Below are 21,144 nucleotides of genomic sequence, written 5' to 3'. Positions count from 1 at the left end.
TGCAGCCGCCATGCTCTAGTTCAATCTGTTGAGATTCATTAGAGTTACGGCCCAAAACATTATCTAACGTTTTCCAAATATTTCTTGGATTAGGGTCGCGTAACAGCTTTCCATAGTACAGACTCTTGGCTTGCTGCTTAACACGCCGGAGTAATTTTGACACGTACATTAGTTGCTCTTGCAAGTGGCTATCACGGGGATATCTCTTGCTTCTGCTTAAGGTCCTGTTTTTCAGCTGCATAAGTTTCCAGAGATCGAAGGTCATCCAGGGACAAGGTCCTTTAATTTTCGCTTGCACTGTAATTTTTCTCGAGCATTTTTCTTTCAATTCCTGATACAGTTTAATGACGTATTGCAAGTTTTCTGTTGCGGGTGCTTGAGGGAGATTTTGAATCGCCATTGTGAACTCTTCATTGAGTATAGTGTGATCGATTATAATTTTCTCCAAGCTACGGGTAAAGATAGCCCTAGTATTCTGGAACGTTGACAGTACGAAACAATGATCACTAATGTCAGAGTATATTGTTTCATTGAACATTTGAACAGGTGACATGATCCAGGATATTATTACTTTCAGGTCTTGTTGGGAACGTGTTTGTAACTTTGAAATTGTAGCAATTCAACAATGTTAAATATTCCTCAGTCAACCTATTGTTCGTTTGGTTGGTAGGTATATTAATATCACCAACCACGATGCAAGATGACCCATGTTTAGTAGAAGACAGAACTGCGTCCAGCGTTTGAAGAAAATGACTAGTATCAAACGACGGTGGTCTATACATAGCGAATACGTCAAAGTAAGAATCGTGAATAGCAATTCGCAAGGAAATGCGGTGGAATCCATTGATGTGTTCGTTTAAAAGCTCGCTATATATCAACGATTGGCGTACGTAGACAATAAGACCTTCTCCCAGGGATTCAGGACGACACGAAAACAAGCTGTTTATCCGTCTATGTAGTAGAGTTGCCGATGCTCTTCTTTCACCCAAGTCTCTCCAAGTACTACGACATCGATCTCTCTATCGTAGGTAACCAAAAACTCCTTTATTTTATCAAATTTTTCAAGCGAATTCATGCCACGAATATTAAATTGTAAGAATCTTATTGATACACGGTTTGGTAGATTCGATAGGTTTTGAAGTAATATCATTTCCTAGAATATAACAAGAATTTATTTGCCGGAAATAATGTTGTTAAAAGTTATATCTTATCTTCTTTTAATCATTGGATGTTCTTCAACAAAGCTTTATGTAAAAAACGATCACAACAATACATCGGGAAATCCCTCGTCAGCCCAGTTAAAAAGCGGCGTTCGGTAACTGGGTTGGTGTTTTAGCCCAGTTAGCGAACGGTTGCTGTATCATATTAAAAGTCGAGTCAAGTACGAGACACTGAAGACGGCCTTACTGTTGAGGCCGAAATACGTATCTGTCAAGATACAATTAAGTGGTGGAATTCAATGGGATTGTATAAACTCGTCTTATGACAAGTGATATTAAAATAGTTATTTTAAAGCATGATATATGCGTGGACCCGTGGGGGGCCCTCCTTAGCCGTGCGGTGAGACGCGCGGCTACAAAGCAAGACCATGCTGAGGGTGGCTGGGTTCGATTCCCAGTGCCGGTCTAGGCAATTTTCGGATTGGAAATTGTCTCGACTTCCCTGGGCATAGAAGTATCATCGTGTTAGCCTCATGATATACGAATGCAAAAATGGTAACTTGGCTTAGAAACCTCGCAGTTAATAACTGTGGAAGTGCTTAATGAATACTAAGCTGCGAGGCGGCTCTGTCCCAGTGTGGGGATGTAATGCCAATAAGAAGAAGAAGATATGCGTGGACTAGACGGTTCATTTTGAGTCAGTTTTGAGATAGATTAAATTTGTTTATTTCATTCAATTTAAACTCCATGTGGTTCGAATAAACGCACCAGAAAACCAGAAGAGCAATGGTAAAAAAAATGTAAAACCGTTGAATATTGAATAAGCACTAGCAGTGATAATTAAAAGCTTTAGGACTATATGAGAGTTAAAAACCGATTAGACGGCCCTTAATTAAAATAGGTTTTTTATTAAAATAAGAATCAAATCCAGATTGGTCCAGAGTTGGATTTTATTCATGACCCTTCTGCTTTCCAAAGCGATACCAATCATCGAACAATACACTTTTCGAGGATCTTCCAAAGCAATTATTGTTATTCTGCCCCAAAAAATCAAGTGGTTTTCTAATAAATAATCCCAGAAATTCTAAAGAACTTCCCGGTGACGTCAGGAGAATTTGCAAGAGAAATTCAGCATATTTTCCAAAAAGGGAAAATATTTCAAATAAAGTCATAAGCTTTTCCCAGCGAAATCCAGATTAATAATTTTAATAATTAATAACAAAAGTGTTGTAAATTCATCTAATCTTGTATATGTATTTGAACCTGTGTTCAAACTATCAGCTATACACGTATAACGAACAGCACGTAACTTATCGACAATTTCAAAAGTATTTATTTAAGGATAGAGCCTGCATTTAAAAAGGACTTATCCCTTCAGAAACACACCGGCACCTGCACCCAGTGATAACCGCGAAGTCGCACGCACCGCAGTTTGCAAGTGTGACTGCAAGGTTCGTTGAATGAATGGTTGCCTTCAAAATATTACTCCGACTACCGTTCTCCAGCAACACCACAAGCAGAGTTTTGTAACGGTCCCACTCACGCTACCGCTATTTGCCACCTCCAGCGCTGCCAGCAATGCATAGCGTTGTCTCGTTTTCCATGCTCAACACCCACACTACGGTGCGGCATCCATTCATACAACCTGCTTCATTCGAGAGATTTTGGAACACTGACTGGAACTGTCATTCTCATTCATGTGCGATTTTTCTTCGTTCGTGTGCCGTAACAAGCCAGCAAGCAGGCAGGCAGCCTTCTTCGATTTTGTGTGAATTCTGCTCTCGCGACGAACGGAGGTGGTGCGTTTTTGTCCGTGTGAATAACAGTAACAAAATAATAAAATACTTCAGACAGCATGAAGCTGGATGCAGATCCACGACGATTGATGAATCAGTCGAATTTATTCCGCTAGTTCGCGGTCGGAACGGGACGGTATCGCGAGTTACCTGGATTATTGGAGTGTGTCGGAATTTTCCTTGGGTTCCTGGTGGAATCCGAACAACCAGGATTTGTGAAACTACTTTATCGATCAGTGTTGGAAGCAGTCTGATTATTCATTCAAAACAGTAGGCCAACCAGGTGAACACTGCGAGGAGAATCCTCGGGAAGAATCGGGATTTTCCCTTGGGGATCCTGCAGGAATCTACTCAGGATCCTTCAGTGCGGTAGTGGTGTGTGCAAGGCAGCAATTAGAAAAAAATATTCAGCCCCAAAAAATCAAGATGGCGAGCAGCCCTCGTCGCCAGTGCTGGTGCTGCTGCTAGAGGAGAGAGTGTGTGAGAGAAGGAAAAAGAGATCCTCCTGTCCTGACGGCTGCCCCTTTTTTTTGTTTTTGTCCTCTACTATTTCTTCGCGTGGTCGGTCGGTGTGTGGAGTGTTTTGTGTCAGTCAGTGAGTCAACCAACAAAACAGAAGAGCTGTCGCAATCGCAATAGGCCACAGAAAGGGGTGTTTCTATTGCTATTATTCCTTGCAGGGTCGAATTGGATGAGTGGTGGTGTATGAAAGGACAAACGAGAAGAAAAACAAGTGCACAAAGGTGTAATCCCCATTGAAGAGTTTTTTTTGTGTGTGCTGTTTCGTGCTATCCGACGTATCAAGGATTTTTGATTGAGGAAATTTTTTCAGCCCTCACTCAATGTTCGTTGATTTAGTGTTAAATATTTTCAGTTATCGCCAAGAAAAAATAGTTTAATGGTGTAATCAAATTTAATCCAGGAAGAAAGGTTCAACACAATACCAACGAAAATGTCCGATAAAATAAAAGTCGCGGTGCGGGTTCGACCCTTTAATCGCCGAGGTAAGTTTCATTCCCATTCCAATAATTAAATAACCAATTTCGGCAGGGTTTCCATTTTATTTTCTTCTTTTGATATATTTTTTAAACAGAATTATTATCATTTAGGTGTAATCCTACAGCTCTACATAATTACTGCAATTGTGAGAAAGGCAAACAATTAAATCTTCCATAAATAATTGATTTTCAGGCAAAATATAATTTCTTTTGGAAATCGAATAAATATAGCCACATTTACTATGTAAACCTGTGTTCAGAATAATAGCAGCAGAAGCCGTTTTTCATACAAAATGGTCAACTTTGACGAGCTGTAACTTTGTACCCCGATGACCGATTGAGCTGAAATTTTGGCAGTGAACTACAAATATGTTGAAATTTGCACATACTATGAATCAATTTTTTCGAGTGTTTCAAAAATTACTAGGTGATTGGAATGTTCTAAATTTAAATTCAGGTGCTGCGAGACACTAAGTTTTTAATTTAAAAAATACAAACTGTGGAATTTGACATTTCAATTGGCCAATTATATCAAAAATAAAAACTGCTATTTTTTTGAACAATTTGACCTAGTGCGTAATTTTTGAACGCGTCATTCGAAAAAAATGCTACTTAGTATATGTAAATTTCAACATATTTGTAGTTCGCTGCCAAAATTTCATCTAAATCGGTCATCGGGGTACAAAGTTACAGCTTGTCAAAGTTGACCATTTTGTATGAAAAACGGCTTCCGCTGCTATTATTCTGAACACAGGTGTATCTCAATTGAAATGAAAAATGTATGCCAACATTAAAATACAAACATAAATGACAAATCCTTAGTTTGCGCTTAGTTTCGCTTAATTTCTTGCGCTTAGTTTCATTGGCAGTCTAATGTTGCATGAAGAAGAAGGAACAGAAATGATGATTATGAATTCGAAAAAATTGCACGGGGAAGCATACGTAGAAAATTTTGAAACTCTTTTTAAAAATTCTAGAAGCAATTTAATTAAAAACGGTTAGCAGTACGGGGTCGGAAATTTCTTATATTGTCTAATAACCACATCATTTCGAATAAAAAAAAAATTTAGTGGTATTGCACTTTATACACAGTATAAGATATTTCCGACCCCGCGCTGCTAATCGTTTTTAATAAAATTGCTTGTAGAATTTTTAAAAAGAGTTTCAAAATTTTCTTCGTATGCTTACCCGTGCAGTTTTTCTCGAATATCATCTTTATGCTTCTTCTTCTACTTCATGCAACGTTTGTTTGCCAATAGGGGCGAAACTGTATTGATCGATTTCTCTTCGTCGATATTTTTTTATTGTGGCGAATTGCGCTAGTTTCGCGATGATTTAATGGTTTGGTGTGATAAAGGATGATTGTATACTGCAACAGAATCAATGATCACGCTTGTAGCTTTTGAAACAATTGTATTAATAATTAAATATAAAATCGATTAAGAGAAATCGATCAATACAGTTACGCTCCTATGAAACTAAGCGCGAGATTTGTTACTCAATGTGTTACAATGTACATGCCATGTAGGTAGATAACATGACTATAAGCCAGGTTTATTATTTAGAAAACCAACCCTATTTTGAGTTAAGGCAGATAAGCGCGCTACCCTCTAATATGAGTGAATTTATTTTACGAAAACTACAAACAAACAGAAAATGGCACCAATACATAAATAGTTGTCTATTTCGAAATCTGGTTGACGAATAAAGCAGCAAATGAAATTCTTCTATGGGTCTACATTCCAACTAGAACTTGGCCTGCTTTTAAACTTATTCCTGGCCTGTATTTTATTAGCATTTCTCCTTAGTTATTAATTGAAAGCTTTTCGTTGCCCGCCATTGCATGAGTATGTATCTTGTGTGCCAAAAGTACAATGGATACGCTATTGTCCAGGGTGTCTAGAAAGTTTCCAACCCGAAAACATCCTAGACTGGACCGAGAATCGAACTCGTCAGCTCCGGATTGGCAATCCTACGCCTTTGCTCGCAAGGCTACTGGAGACCCAAAAGAAAAGATGAAATAGCTTTGCTAATAAAAGAGAGGTGGACATGTTACTTTTATATTAAAAGTTTGTGGTAATAGTTCTCATATCAATCATCAAGAAAAAGCCATAGCCATCATAGAGAATTATTGAGGAAGATTTAAAGTGAGTTGCAATATTGCAATTCAAAGTGCTTTAATATGGCAGCACTGGTTTACATTGACCTCAGCGCATCGTTCCCACTACTGCTTGCGTATTGCGTAGAACAAGTTTAGTTTCCTTACACGTAGAACACATCTATTAGTCATTATTCTGTAATCGATTGGTCGATGTTCGTGGAACAGCAGCAGTCCGAAGAAAAATCGAATATTTGCTAACTCTATCGATTCGATTATAGTGTGGCTTTTGCCCGATTTCCCAAAGCGAAATCAGACAAACGGTTGACCTTCAATTATTGCTCTGTGTTTCATTTGCCGTTGTCCGTCAGACAGACAGCGCCTTCGAGTGAATTGCAAAGTAAAAGTTTATTGATGGTTGGGTTTGGAAGAGGAAGGAGATTCGCAACAAAAAAAAAAGCTAAATAGATTTCATCCTCCAAACAATGATTTGGCACTATTTTCCAGAAACAGAAGCACTTTCATAATATTTTTAAGATCCCCACTGCAGCAGGTCTGTGCGAATGTATGCATCTATGATTTCATCATGAACAAAGAACGTTTTGACTAGGCTTGAACGAACTGCATCAGTCAGCCAGTTTGTGCTGTCGCCGTTTGATCATTGGAACTGTATGGAACATTCGATATTTTTTATTATTGCATAGGGCACTAGAGTGGGACAAAATTCATGTTTGCGAATATATAGGTTACAAAAACCTGTTTTATAATCACTAACATAACGACTTAGCCTATTCAGATTACGCCATTTATGATAATAATTATGATAACGAGTAACTTGATGCCAATTGCCATACATTCAATTTTCTTTCTGATATTCAATACGATAATTATTATAATAAACGGCGTATTCTGAATAGGTTATTACACTTCAAAACCTTCATTTAATTTATGTATATTTCAAGAAATTGTGGCTAAAAATAAAACGATTTATCACTTCACTAATTAAAGTGATAAAGAAAGAAGGGGTCTATTCTAGACCTAGACTTTTTTGCTTTGGCAAAGTGAACACCTAGATTATAGCGCCGTGAAAGATAATCTTATCTGCACGACTAGTCGCAGAAATTCGTACCTATCCCTAAACTGGCCTGAATATTGTACTGACAGTAAACAGTACTGACAATAACGGCTGACAAACACTTTGAAAACATTTGCATCTTCGGTTTGAAAAATCCTACAGTTTATGATATACCGTTTTGCTTCGAATTGCCGGACGCTTCGAAAGCCGGACACTTCAATTGTTATTCGACTTTATTTATCATCTCAACAAGTATTTGTTGGGTTATCAATGCAGGGAACGATTCTTGGACTTGGACTTAGAAACCATTTTAGCAAATGTAAGTAATCCGTGATCTGTGGTAAAAACTTGAAAATTATAGGTAAAAGTTGAAAGCATGTCATAATCAACGGTGAATTTCGTTTTTCTTAGAATGCAGTTTAAGACTCAACATTAGAAAAACTAAGCTCATATTTTCTATATTCTATCATTTGCAAGAGGTATTAGTAATCTATAAACATAATATGATAGCACTTTTCGTCATAAATTAGAGAAATTTCTTGGGAATTCATCGCTTTATAATTTTTATTACATTTTTTGTGTGTCCGGACTTCGAGGCAAGTTTTCACAATTGCTTCGATTGCCGGACATGCTGAAATGATGTTAAATAACTGTTTATCAGTTAAGTTAATTGAAATCAAATGATTCGTAATAAGCAATCATAGTTACAATTTCATTAGATTTGAGTTGCTACACCCCAAAAGGAACATTGCTTGCTCTCAGCAATGGTATCACTTTATTAATTGTACACAAGTAGCAAAACTTGCCTTCAGTTTCTAGTGAAAGATTGTCTGCAAATGTATTTTTTTAACCATTCACATTTTTGTAGAAAATACAATTTCGTACAACTAGCTTTTTAACAGAATTGTATAAAAAGACACGTTGTGAACGACTCCCGTCAAATAAAAAAACTCAACTATTCTCGGACATGCCCGGATTTATCAATCAATAATAATAATAATAATAATGCAGCTTACCCACGTTGAACTTAAGAGGATTGAGATTGAAGAAAATATTTCATTACCTACAGACACGTCAAATGTCAAAGAGCCGTTCTGACAGGGTGTGTTATCATTCAGTGTCAAGTACTTAATTCCATTTGAAATATTGAACTGAAAATTCAGCAGTGCTTAGGTGTCCCGACTTCGAGGCAAAACGGTAGTAGTTGATTACTCAATTATTTCATTGAGTAATTTCACCATTCATAAAATGGTCCATTGACGGCTCTGACCGCTTCCAGGACATACGGATTGGCCTCGACGAACCTGTTACTTACTTACTTACTTATGGATCCTGTACACCTCCGGTGGTGCAAAGGGCCGACTTGAAAGATCTCCATCCTGAGCGTTGCCCGGCTATCGCTTTAACCTGTTGCCAGGTTAGATTTCGGTCGACTTCATTTATTTCTTTATTGAGGCTTCGCCGCCATGAGCCTCTGGGTCTGCCTCTGCTGCGATGTCCCGCTGGGTTCCAGTCTAATGCTTGTTTACAGATTTCGTTTCCGCCCCTACGTAGAGTGTGGCCGACCCAGCCCCACTTCCGATCCCGAACTTCTGTTGCTATCGGCCTCTGGTGACAACGACGATGGAGCTCGTTGTTTGAGATCCAGTTGTGAGGCCATCACCGAATTATATATCGCAGGTATCTGTTAATGAACACCTGCAGCTGTTGAGTGTTCTCCACTGATACACACCATGTTTCACTAGCGTATAACATCACAGATTTCACGTTAGAGTTGAAAATTCGTATTTTGGTGCGTTCACTTATCTGCCTGTTTTTCCAGATATTTCTTAAACTCGCAAAGGCAGCCCTTGCTTTCCTGATCCGTGCGCCTATGTCGATCTTGGTACCGCCGTCTGACGCCATTTGGCTACCAAGATATTGGAAGCTTTCAACATTCTCCACTGGCTGCCCGGCTACTGTGAAACTGGAAGGAGTCACCGTGTTTACATCCAACGATTTGGTTTTGTTGACGTTGATGACTAAACCTGCCGAAGAGGAGCGCTCGGCAAGGTCGTTGAGCTTATTCTGCATATCAGAGCGCCGTTGCGCGAGGAGTGCAACATCATCCGCCAATTCGAAGTCATTTAGGTGCTCCATGGTTATAGGCTGCCATAACAGCCCGCGGTTTGGTTCACGGTCAATCGCATCTACCAGAATCTCGTCGATTACGATGAGGAACAGTAACGGTGATAGAATACATCCTTGCCTCACACCACCCGAATAAAAAATATAGTAGAATAACAATAGAATTTATTGTAACACTACTATTAATAACATTAAATTGACAATAGATTATATTGTAAATAAAACCATAGAAATACATTAGAATGCATTGTAATGAACCATTTACTCAAATGTAAATGAAGTTTTCGCAATAGAACGTACGGGTTGTTAAGTATCGTAACTATACAAAATCTGAGATTTTTCCATACATTTTTTTCGTCACACAATAGAGTGTATGGTTAATATATTGTTGAAATATCCGAACAAAACTGTTCAAAATACAATGGATTGTATTGTATTTGTATAGTAAAACAATACGATTTTTGATTTCTCAGTTGTGACAGCTTTATTGTTCAACAATGCAATTTAAAGGGAAAAAATGCATATTTGGCGCTATGAGTCAAATATTGTTATATAGTTTATATGCAATGTAAAGAAACGTTTCAAAAGTTATCAATGTATGAATCTTATGTACAAAAACGTTTCAAAAACAATTGCAAGTATCGTTACATTAGAGAAATATGTTGATGTATTGTATCTTCAGTGTTGATACAATCTGTGCAACCATCAAGAAACAATGTATCCTATTCAGGGTGGCAACCGAACTGGGAAAAACGGGAAAAGCGAGAAAAAGACGGGAAATTGAAGTCACCGGGAAAAAAGCGGGAAAAACCGGGAATTCAGAACATGAACCGGGAAAAAATAAATTTTGGCAACTTACATTCAAAATTTTTCAAAGTTTTTAATGAAGCTGGTATAAATGGAAAGATTCACTCTTTAATTTTTATTGTTCAATCGCATTCTAACTGACTTATTTGATTTTAGTATATAATGTGTGAGGTATAAAAAATAAATAGTTTTTTTCCAGATCCATTTGCCTCTAGATCATTTTGATTCCAATTTCGAGTAATCGGCTTATTGACTGACTTGCGATATTTTGTACGTATGCGTACATTTGTTGTATGGTATCCTCAGTTATGGGGTTGAGGAATATCCTTTAGTATAGGACCTAAACGATTTGTGATTAATTAAATCTGTTAAACAAAAACTTGGGCAAAAATATGAGTAATTTACCATATATCATAAATATTATAAGACATTGTGGTGCGCACTACCAACATAAAAGCATAGAATCGAATATCGAAATATTCATTTTTTCAAATGAATGTTTTCATCTTTAAGTTATTCTTTTAATGTCCTAGTTTGCCTTTGTATGTACTTCTGTTATTTGTATGTAATTTCCAATTGCACAGAATTCGAAAAAAATGAATGTGGTAAATAATATATATGTTAACACATGTTCAAGAGTTGTTTGGAATTATATTTGAAAATTCTACAAATCATTGAAAATGGTAATTTTTTAATACTTCGTGAATATGTCTGTAATATTCTAAAGAGTAAAATATCTTTAATTTAGTATTTTTTCACAACTAGCATTAGCATTGAGCAATTCGCACAAATTCGTAGGTGGTACAAGTCAAGACTATTGTATGAGAGTAGCATTACTTTCATCCGTTACCACAGATATTGATTTGGGACCAATCTCTTAGATGAAAGCAATGCACTTTCCAATAGAAAAGATCTGTCCTAGCCACGTTGGCTAGGATTGCTAGTTGGACACCTATTTAAGAAAGATGCAGAGAACTCTATGACCTCTCATAGGTGCCACGGGAGGTTTTGGAATTGTTAGTGTGGAAGGATTTAAAAGTAGGAATCGTTTTGGTAGAACGTAAAACACAGAAAGAACTAAGATAGAAATACCAAGTAGGAGAGGGACGAGTCTGGAATTGAACCTACGACCTCCTGCTTATAAGGCGAAGCGTTAGTCACTAGACCACCGAACTCATCATAGTTTAGTATATTTTTCCACAACTAACCTAATATAATAGAATGTTATGATGGTGAAAAGGATACTCTAAGATAGTTTTCTAATTTGTTACACGGGGAATAATGAATAGGTTCCATAGCTTAGAGCATTTCAATATACTAATATTGAATGGGAACTTTCAAAGTTTTCAATAAAAAAATCCAAGATTTACTTTCTAGACATTAATTCTAGAAATTAAAAAAGTGAAATTGAATAAATTACGAATCCAATGTTTAGATTGCCTAAAATGTGTATAAATCTTTTTTAGAAAACTGAATCATTATTTTGGTCGGAAACGAAGATTATCTTTGGGTTAAATCTTTGTTCAAATTAGTAAATTGATAATTTAAGTATAAAAGGTATAAAAACTCTTACCCTGATTTTTTTTAAGTTAAATTAAAACCGGGAAAATTTGACAAAAAATACCGGGAAAAGCGGAAAAAAACCGGGAATTTGAAAATCGAGTTTCAGTGGCCACCTATTGTATACCGTACATTGTATGGTAATTCAATTGTTTACACGATTGAACCAATAGTACATTTTTATCCGGGCAGCTACGACCCTGATAGGGTCGGACAAGACCCCATTGTGCAGCACTCTACACGAGAAGGCCTCGTACTGTGTCTCGATGAGGCCGATGACTCCCTTGCGTCTCAGGGCGCCCCACATATTCTCGTGATTGAGACGGTCGAAAGCTTTTTCGTAGTCAATGAATACCAAGTAAAGGGACTCTTGGAATTCGTTGACCCGCTCCATTATGATGCGGAGCTTGACAATATGGTCCACACAGGATCTTTCGGCACGGAATCCGGCTTGCTGCCGCCGGAAAGTCGCATCGATCTTCTCGACGAACCTGTGGAAGGGGACAATTTAGTTTCAGCATCAAAACCTGTCATTCGAAGGCTCTTTTTTCGTGGTTTTCGATCAGGAAGCGAAGTATAAAAAATAAAATGGATCATTGACTTCCAGGCTTCCAGGACCCACGGATTGTCCTTGGGGAACCTGTAGAAGGGAACATATAAGTTTTAGCATCAAAATCAGTCATTCGACGTCCCCTTTTTATAGGTGTTCGATCATAAAACAAAGTATAAATATAAAATGGACCATTGACAGCTTTGACCGCTTCCAGGACCTACTGGTTGCCCCCGAGGAACCTGTGGAAGGGGATATTTTAGTTGCAGCACCAAAACCAATAACTCTACTGCTTTTTCTTTTCGTGATTTTTGATCAGGAAGCGAAGTATGAGTATAAAATGGACCATTGACGGCTCTAACCACTTTCTGGACCTATGGATAGCTCACGGAGAACCTGTGGAAGGAAACATTTTAGTTTTAGCATCAAAACCAGTCAGTTTTTTCATGACTGTGGGTCAGGAAGCGAAGTATGAAGTAGGCAGTAATGAAACTGAAAAAAAAAATGATTCGGGTAATATTTTTAAAATGATCCTGGCATTTCATATTTATACCTTGTTTGCTGATTCGAAAACGATTATTTTCACAGATAACCCCGGGGCAATCAGAATCCTGAGAGCAGTGAGTGCCGTTAATGGACCATTTTACATTCATACTTCCCTTCCTGATCAAAAACCATGAAAAAGAGCCGTCGAATGACTGGTTTTGGTGCTAAAACTAAAATGTCTCCTTCCACAGGTTCCTCGGGACTCGTAGGTCCTGGAAGAGGTCAGAACCGTCAATGGACCATTTAATATTCATACTTCGCTTCCTGATCGAAAACCATGAAAAAAGAGCCGTCGAATAACTGATTTTGGTACTGAAACTCAAATGTCCCCATTCACAGGTTACCTGGGGGCATCCCAGCGACTCCAGGATCCGTTTATTTAATTGGTTTTGCATTCTTGACACATTAGAAGCCTTCTGGAATAAAATCGTAGTAGACGATCTATCAAAAGCGAGATTTAAATGAAGTTGTGGCCTGAGCCCTTTGATAAGTATCGATCGGAACCGATTATAAAGAAAGGCAGGGTTGTTACGACTACGCGGATTTCGAGATTTTCGCGGATTTCGCGATTTTCGCGGATTTGGCGCGGATTTTCATAGTGATTTTAGGGCTTCGCGCGGATTTAGTTTAAGGTGAAAATTTAACAAATAAAATGATAGATCTAAGGATGTTTATTTGGAATTCAGTTTTATGTCTATGTAGATGGGCTTTATTTTCGTTAGCGAATGTCGTTGAGAACTAAATTTACCTTTGAAGTCGATTACTCACATTATTTTTCGGATATTTACAGGCTCTTAGGAGCCTGTAATTTTTAAACCATTCTAAAGCATGACGCATACAAAACATGTCTGTTGAACACCCGAGATATTTGTCAGTTTCTGATTGATTATCGTAAAAGGAACCACATAGCATGATATATCATATCATTTTTCGAAAGTTTTTTCGTCAGGAATTCTGATATAGTGTTGAACATTTTACATTGCTTTCATAGCATTCATCTAAAACGAATAAGGATTTATCTGACAATTGGAAATACAAAATTGTTCCTTTATTTGATGCAGATGCCTCATTTAAATAGGTACTTCAGCAGAAATTTGTTCAAACATTGGAATGTAATTTTCAAAAGGTATTGCTGATAAAACGCAGTGATTCTAGAAGCATTTTTTGTGATATTTTCAGATAACTCCCATACTTTTTTCGCAGGAATATTTACACAAAATTTAAGAAACCATCTGAAGAACTTTCACAAGGATTCTATGAGGAATTTAATAAATATATTTACGCAGCCTGAAGAGGTTTTCTGCAGCATTTTAAAACCAATTTTAAAATTTTAAAAAATTGTGGATTTATTTCTGCAAAACATCTTGGAGCACTGACCACAGGAATTACTGTAAAAAAATCGCAGCAATGCCATATAAAATTTTCGAAACAATTTTCGGTTATCTACAGAAATTCACCAATGAATGTCTGCAGAAATTTCTAAAAGATTTCCACAGAAATTTACGAAGGAAGTTCCGAATGTATATCCGGAAGAATTTTTACAGAATCTCAGAGAAATTTCCGCAAAAATTCGCTTTGCAATTTCCTCAGAAATTCCTGTAACGATGATCACAGGAATTTCTTTGTGGTGCTCAGCTCTTTGGGCGGTTTTTCCTTAATAGACTTCTCACACAATAAAAATGAGCTTCAACCATACAAATTAGCACTTGGTCGAAAGCTTTTAAATATATCTATCTGCTAAGCGTAATAAAACGGATATTGTTGTTAAATTCCTTCCATACGAAACAATCAAAGCAAAACAAAGGTGCGGCCCGCGGGCCGCACTGTAATTGTACTTTGATCAAGTCGTACGGAGTGATTTTAACACCAATATTCGTTTTAATATCCTCAGCTGATAGATATATTTGAAAGCTTTCGTCCAAGTACTAACTTGTAAGGTGAAAGCTCATTTTTATTGTGTGACAAGCAAATTAAGGGAAAAAACGCACAAAATGCTGAGCACCACTGCTTTAAACAATCTTCATAACGTCTAGATTTTAACGAAATATTCTCCGGGAGTTTTTCCACAGGAAGTCACCAATCAATTTCTGTATGAATGACCAAAGGGATTTCCGCAGAAATTAATAAAGAAATTTGCACATGTTGTCTCTGAAAATGTCCCGTTGGTTGTTCTTTAAGGTTTTTTTTTTGTTTTTAATTTATGACAATATTCCCGAAAGAATTTCAGCTTAATTTCCCAGGGGAACTTTTGCAAGAAGGAGGAATTTAATAAATGTTCTGAGAAAAATTTCCGCAGATAATTTGAAACAACTTCTGCAAGAGCAGTTGGATTTCTGCAAACAATTCCAGGATAATTTCCGAGATAAATGTGTGCGAATGATGAATTTCTGCAGGAATTTTTGCGGATATTCTCGGAGGTTTTAACTGAAATTCTATTAAAATTACGAAAAATGGGTGTTAAAAATGTTAATTGGCGGAATTTCCTGCATGAACTCCTAGACAAACTTGTCACAAGAATTGAAGAAGGATTTTCCGCACAAATTCCGGACTAATTGTTGCTGGAGTTTAGACTAATTTTTCTACAACATTTCCGATGAAAATTTCTGCTGAAACATTTATTATTTGTTTCTTGATACAATTTGTTTTACAGAAGTTTTGTTTAAATACGAAATTGTACGGTCTAATTACCTAATCTCAACGCAAGTATGTCTTGTGATCGAAAAATAACAACAAAGCTGCATAATTTGTTACTTGAGAAGAAATTGCGATTTCGGCGGATTTTTTATTATTCGCCAAGTTTATCTAAGATCAATTGTGATCAAATCTGACCTGAACATTCCTTGTATATCAATGCATCTAGTATAGTTCTATCAACAAGAAATCCACTACAAATAATGAAACAAAACAAACCAGCAACTTATCTAAGAAGCGGTGCTTATTGAAATAGTTTTGGCTGTTAAGTTCTTGTTCACTTATCTTCAGTACTTTTAGTGAATCAAAGGACCATCTAGAAAAGTTGTTATATTATCTGCAATTTTGTTAGTCCTATTTTCAATTTGGTGCAAACTTGAGTAATGTTGAAGTTTAAAATGATATTCAATATCAGTAATGCTATAAAAACGAACTTGAAGAGATTATGTTCAGTTAAACTTGATATTTCACGTATATTTGAGAAATTAGCTCGGCGCGGATTTGATTTTGGTCGGCCCGGATTTGGCGCGAAAAATATTTCAGAATCTCCGTAACAACCCTGGAAATGGCCATATCTCACTTGATTCTGGTCTGATTCCAAATCTCAATGTATGGTTCCAATCGGCAAGAGCCCTACTTCATCAAAGACAACAAAGACAATATTGCGTTCCGTTTTATTTGCAACAAACATGGAGAGGTAATTGTTGTGAACTTTTCAAACTGCGATAACTTGTATATTTCAGAAGTAAAACATAAATCTTGTGAACAGATGGTTAAATTTATGTCTAAACATTGATAACTGATACTTATTTAACCAAAAACATCGTCGAAAACCGACTACTTCTCAAAATGCGCGGCAGGCGATCATTGTCCTATTCTGTTGCAGTTTAGGACCAACGCTTATTGCGTGTTGAGTTTGTCCCAACAATGAGGACAATGTGACAATGTTGTTGTCTCTGGCAATGTTGTTATTTTACATTCCTTGGATATAAGAGATAAAAGAACAGGCAAAAATATCAAAAATTTACATCGAAATATCATTTCAAAATCAAGATATGTTATGGATACGAACAAACCAATAGCACATGATGTTGACTTCTTCTTACAAATAGCATAACTTAATCTTCTCATGATATTTTAGTGCAAAATATTTATATTGTCGTCTGATCTTTCACCATGTTCATATCTCATTTTGCTATCTAATCCCACGGTTTCTCTATGGGGAAATATTATTTTATTTTTCAAAAATAATCATCTCTGAAACCGCCACCACGCGAAAGTTTACGCTCTCCTCTTTCATATAGTGGGTAAACTAAAATGTTTTATCGGGGGATCTAGAACAATTTTCATTTTTTTTCACTATTTTTGATGCAAACTCCATAGAAATCTCAAATGATTTAACCCCTCAAAAATGTATGGAAAAATGTCCCCCGATAGAACATTTTGAAAATGCACCTACGTGAAAGAAGAAAACCTATACTTTTGTGTAATAGGTGTTTAGTGTCGTTAAACATTATATAGATGTGCATCATGAGCACCTTCAGAATCTTCTTTTATTTTTTTACAATGTATGGCCTCTTATTACACTCTGCGGACGGATATATCCTCTCCTGCAGGTTGACTTAGATCATCCCCAAAGTTCCGTGAGTAGGCAATGTGGTCTATCGTCTTTTACAGACACATCAGAAAATTATTGTTCATGAAGAAAGAGCCGTCACATGACACGCTTGGTCGGAAAACGGAAATATCCTATGTCCTCAAGTTTCCCCGGGGCACCCCGTGAGCTTTCGAAAAAGGCAAATGAGACTCTTTAAAAGATTATTCGTGAAAAATCATAAAAAAGAGTTGTCGCATAACAAAAAATATAGCATTTCAAACCTTTTCAAATGTTTGTCTGTTTAATGTACAAAATCCGATCAGAGCGAATGGAATGACGAACAACAAGAAATATAATATACTTGATGTATGTCTGACATTTGAACCTTAAATGACAAAATTAGGATTATGATTGCAGTTATGGAATTATTATTTGAAAGACACAAACCACAACTAACGATGACGGGTCGAACAAATAAGGCCTCATAAAACTTCCGAAATTTTGTAAAACCTGTCGTGCTGTGATATAAATTTACGAATGCATAATTTGACCATGGCTTGTTCAAAGCCTAGCTCCAATTTAATTCACGTTCTGCATGAGTGGTTTATTCATCTCTCAAATTACGTTCACTTCTTCAGCTAACAAGTCTGCAACAACAAACCAACTAACTAACTACTCTGCAAAGCAAACGTTGGGTACTACGCGCCGCCACTACAACTCAAATATTCTACCCTCTCGACGGAATTCAAGCCGTCATCATCGTAGGTGAGTTACCCACTTGACAAACCTGACTCCGAAACGAAACAGAAGCACATTGCAAACGAGCACGGATCCTAACTATATACAGGTATATGTGTACCAACCCATACATGCTGTAAGGTGCAAAAGTGCGAATCGCCAACAACTCAAATGAAGGCGCGTTTCAGCCCACTTCCTTTCTGTCTCAGCTAAACCGTGCTTTGATGGTGTACATTACATTAAACGGGGCGCTAGGCCACCACCAATTGGAAGCATTTGAAATTTATTCTGTACAGAATACGTATAAAAGCTTCCGAAAGATTGAAATGAAATATTGGATAAGTAATTAATAGTTTTTATTAATTTTTACCTTTCTCATATACTAAGTTTACGTAAAGGCTATATGATCACTCCAAAACCGAACTTTTGGTATAAGGCTCAAATGCCCATAGTGTTATATGCCAATCGACCCAGCTCGACGAATTGAGGTGATGTCTGCTTGTGCGTATGTATGAATGTGTGTATGTGTAAACAATTTGGTATATCTAATGCACGAGAAACGCCCCAACTCCGCTAGGTGGATTAATCAGGGTTATTTTTAATAAAGACAGAAAAATAATAATATGATTACTAACAGATATCAAAGTGTTGAAATACATTGCACAACTGAACGTACTATGATGTGATAGCTTGCTGCGGGAGAATTTTGAAGCCAGAGCCCTAAAATTATTTCATATAACGCTTGGGCAATTTAAAAGACACACTCTTTAACCACTCAACTAGATAAATTGAGTATGATGTAATCAAATGAGTGGCGTTCCATCGTTTATTTTCCATTATAGCACTCAAATTAGTGATCATTATAAAACTAATTGGAAAAATGTGTAAAGGACGTCGTTTTATCATTTAAACATTAACTGTAGAATTTGAATTGCAAAAAAATCTACTCAATGTTTTGTGCTAGATTAAAAATATCTACAGTTTTTCAATGCGATATGAGTAAGCAAGCATTGAGTTGAATATTCTGTTTGCCATACTGAACGTTTACTGCGCTCTCATTTCAATAACATTCGAAAGCAAAAGTTTTGTTATTAATTTGGCTTATTCAAAATGGTTATTAAGGTTTGAAAAAAAAAATCTAACGAAGATTTACCCGGATGATACCATGATAAATCTTACCACGTAAAGGTGTTTACCCAGTATCACACTCGACGCCAAGTTGCGTCTTGTTGGATCTGGTGTCTGAACAGTATTCACATTCTTCTTCCAGTTGTTAATGACATTCATGAAAGAAACATCTCCATAGAAAGTTAAGAATGTTGCAAAGTATAAAATGAAGGTAATAGCGGCACCAGAGATTTGCATACTTGTCGTCACGAAATAATGGGTACCTATGCATGCAAAAATTAATTGAAATTATATCAAAATTGTAATAAGAATTGTGTTAAAAAATCCGAGCATAAATATACTTTTTGAGAAGCAAAGGAAACAACGAACTGTTGATTATGGAAAACTGATTTCCATTTTTATTATTTTGCAACCAACCCATCTTATGTTTCATCAATTCTTGATTTTCTATGGAATATTTCTAGCATTTTGTGTACCATTTTCATATCCTTTCCCCGTTGGTATTCAAATAGGCGCACGTGCGCGCATATCAGTATGATTCCACTAAAACATTACCTTTTTTTTCTCGCCTTCCATCCCATTACAGAACTGGAGCTCGCCACCGAGAATGTCATAGAAATGAACGACTCACAGACGATTTTGAAATATCCTGCCGCATTAGATAAGATGGAAAGGTAAGTGTGTCGACTATCTGCGCTGTGGCGGGAATTCGTAGATAGACAGGGGGTGTGGATGGGTCGGAAAGCCAAAGGAACAACAGAAACCAAAAGTGGATGGAAAAGATGTTCTCGAGGCGAAGTTTCTTCGATGACGTGAATAACACTGATGAATGGAGTGAGCCGGAAAGTGCGGTGAAGAGAAGCGCAATTGTGCCATCATAGTCTCGAAAATTCTATTGCGCCTGTTGTGTCAGTTGTCTACACTATTCTTTTGTCCTTGTTGGAATACTACGTTCAAGGTTCTCTGTTCATGTTGGGATATATGTTGGAGCTTCTAGTTACCTATATCAGAAACATACTAAAATATTCAGAGCGTATGAAAATTATCACTTGCAGAGGATCTTGAGCTGTAGGTGCCATGCATATATTTTGTAGTGTTTGAGTTTAGGCAACTCAGTATGCATTCCATTCTCAAATTTATTTTTTTAAATGTCAACAGGTAATATGATAATCCATGGAATTGTCATCGACTTAAGTCACTTAAAATGTCCATAGTAGCATTTCCAAAGTTCTTAATTTTATTAAGCTTGAATCGATTATATTAGAATTATGATCCAGTCTAGCGTCTAGATAATTTGTGATGTGGTGCGATGTTAGGTGATGTGGTGCGTTTTTTAGTTAGTAAACCAGATAATTTAGAATTGTCAAATATTCTCACTTGAATTCATATTTAGTTCAAGTTGAAAAAAACAATACGTAAGTTCTTGGTATATGGGTTTCTATTGGGAAGGAAAGGCCGTTATGCATATTTATTAAAAGTAATGTCCTACTGGTCTCCGAAAGGACAAGAAGGAAAATATAGAACGCAGAGAAAAAAAAAGACTTTTTGAAAGAATTCCTGGAGTAAATACTGACGTAATTATCAAAGAAATTTCTGGAGAAATCTAGGCATTTTTTAAGGATATTTCAAAAGACGTTCCATCGTAAATTCTTTCGAAAAATTCTTTCAGGGTTTCATTCGGAAGTTCCGTAGGGGCTCTTTTAGAAACTTTACCGAAAAATCATTTAGCAATTTTCTCAGAAATTCTTTTAGGAATACTTTTCAAAAATCCGCTAGGGCTCTTCTTCGAAAAAATCTTTAAAAATTCATTTGTAAATTCCTCCAGAAATACTTTCGGGAGCGGCTCCAGGAGTTCCAAATAATTTTCAAAAAATCCTCCAGTAATTCCATTGAACATTCTTCCAGGGATACCTTCGGAAAAGCTTTTGTAAATTTCTTCCGAAGTTTCTTCGAAGGTTTCTATGGGAGGTTTTCTGAAAATTCTAATAAATCCATATAAAATTAGGAAATTCCAGAAGAATTCTTGGATGAACCTCCAAAGAAATTCTTGAACAAATTTAAGAATTACGAAAATTCTTTTACAAAATCCTTTAAAAATTCCATTTGTAATTCGTTCAGATATTCCTAATCCAGAAATCAGAAGAATTTCCGGGAGAATTCCTTACCGAACTTACTAAGATTTCCTAATTAAATTTTCGAAGGAATTGGTCAGAAGTTAGTGAAATTCGATAGAAAATCCTTTAGAAACACTGCATGAATAAATTACGTCAAAA

At 36.6% G+C, this 21,144-nt stretch overlaps 1 protein-coding gene across 9 annotated transcripts in view; it reads left to right on the top strand.

Annotated features, from left to right (window-relative positions):
- Positions 1-2,922: 2,922 nt before the first annotated feature.
- Positions 2,923-21,144, top strand: part of LOC134218154 (kinesin-like protein KIF13A) — a 100,926-nt gene continuing 82,704 nt past the window's right edge. For 3 of the 9 annotated variants that reach the window (XR_009981266.1, XM_062697041.1, XM_062697042.1), the window contains exons 1-2: positions 3,879-3,960; positions 19,458-19,545. Coding sequence is in view for 8 of the 9 variants with exons in the window: in XM_062697041.1 (XP_062553025.1) it covers positions 3,909-3,960; positions 19,458-19,545 (140 nt within the window). In the remaining variant the exon portion in view is untranslated. Of the gene's footprint in view, positions 3,552-3,636; positions 3,961-19,457; positions 19,546-21,144 lie in introns of those variants that run through there. The other 6 variants (XM_062697047.1, XM_062697046.1, XM_062697044.1 and 3 more) reach the window with 6 other exon arrangements.

The sequence above is a fragment of the Armigeres subalbatus genome, chromosome 2 (assembly GCF_024139115.2).
Source record: "Armigeres subalbatus isolate Guangzhou_Male chromosome 2, GZ_Asu_2, whole genome shotgun sequence".
Lineage (NCBI taxonomy): Eukaryota > Metazoa > Arthropoda > Insecta > Diptera > Culicidae > Armigeres > Armigeres subalbatus.
This window is presented reverse-complemented; position numbering and strand designations above follow the sequence as displayed.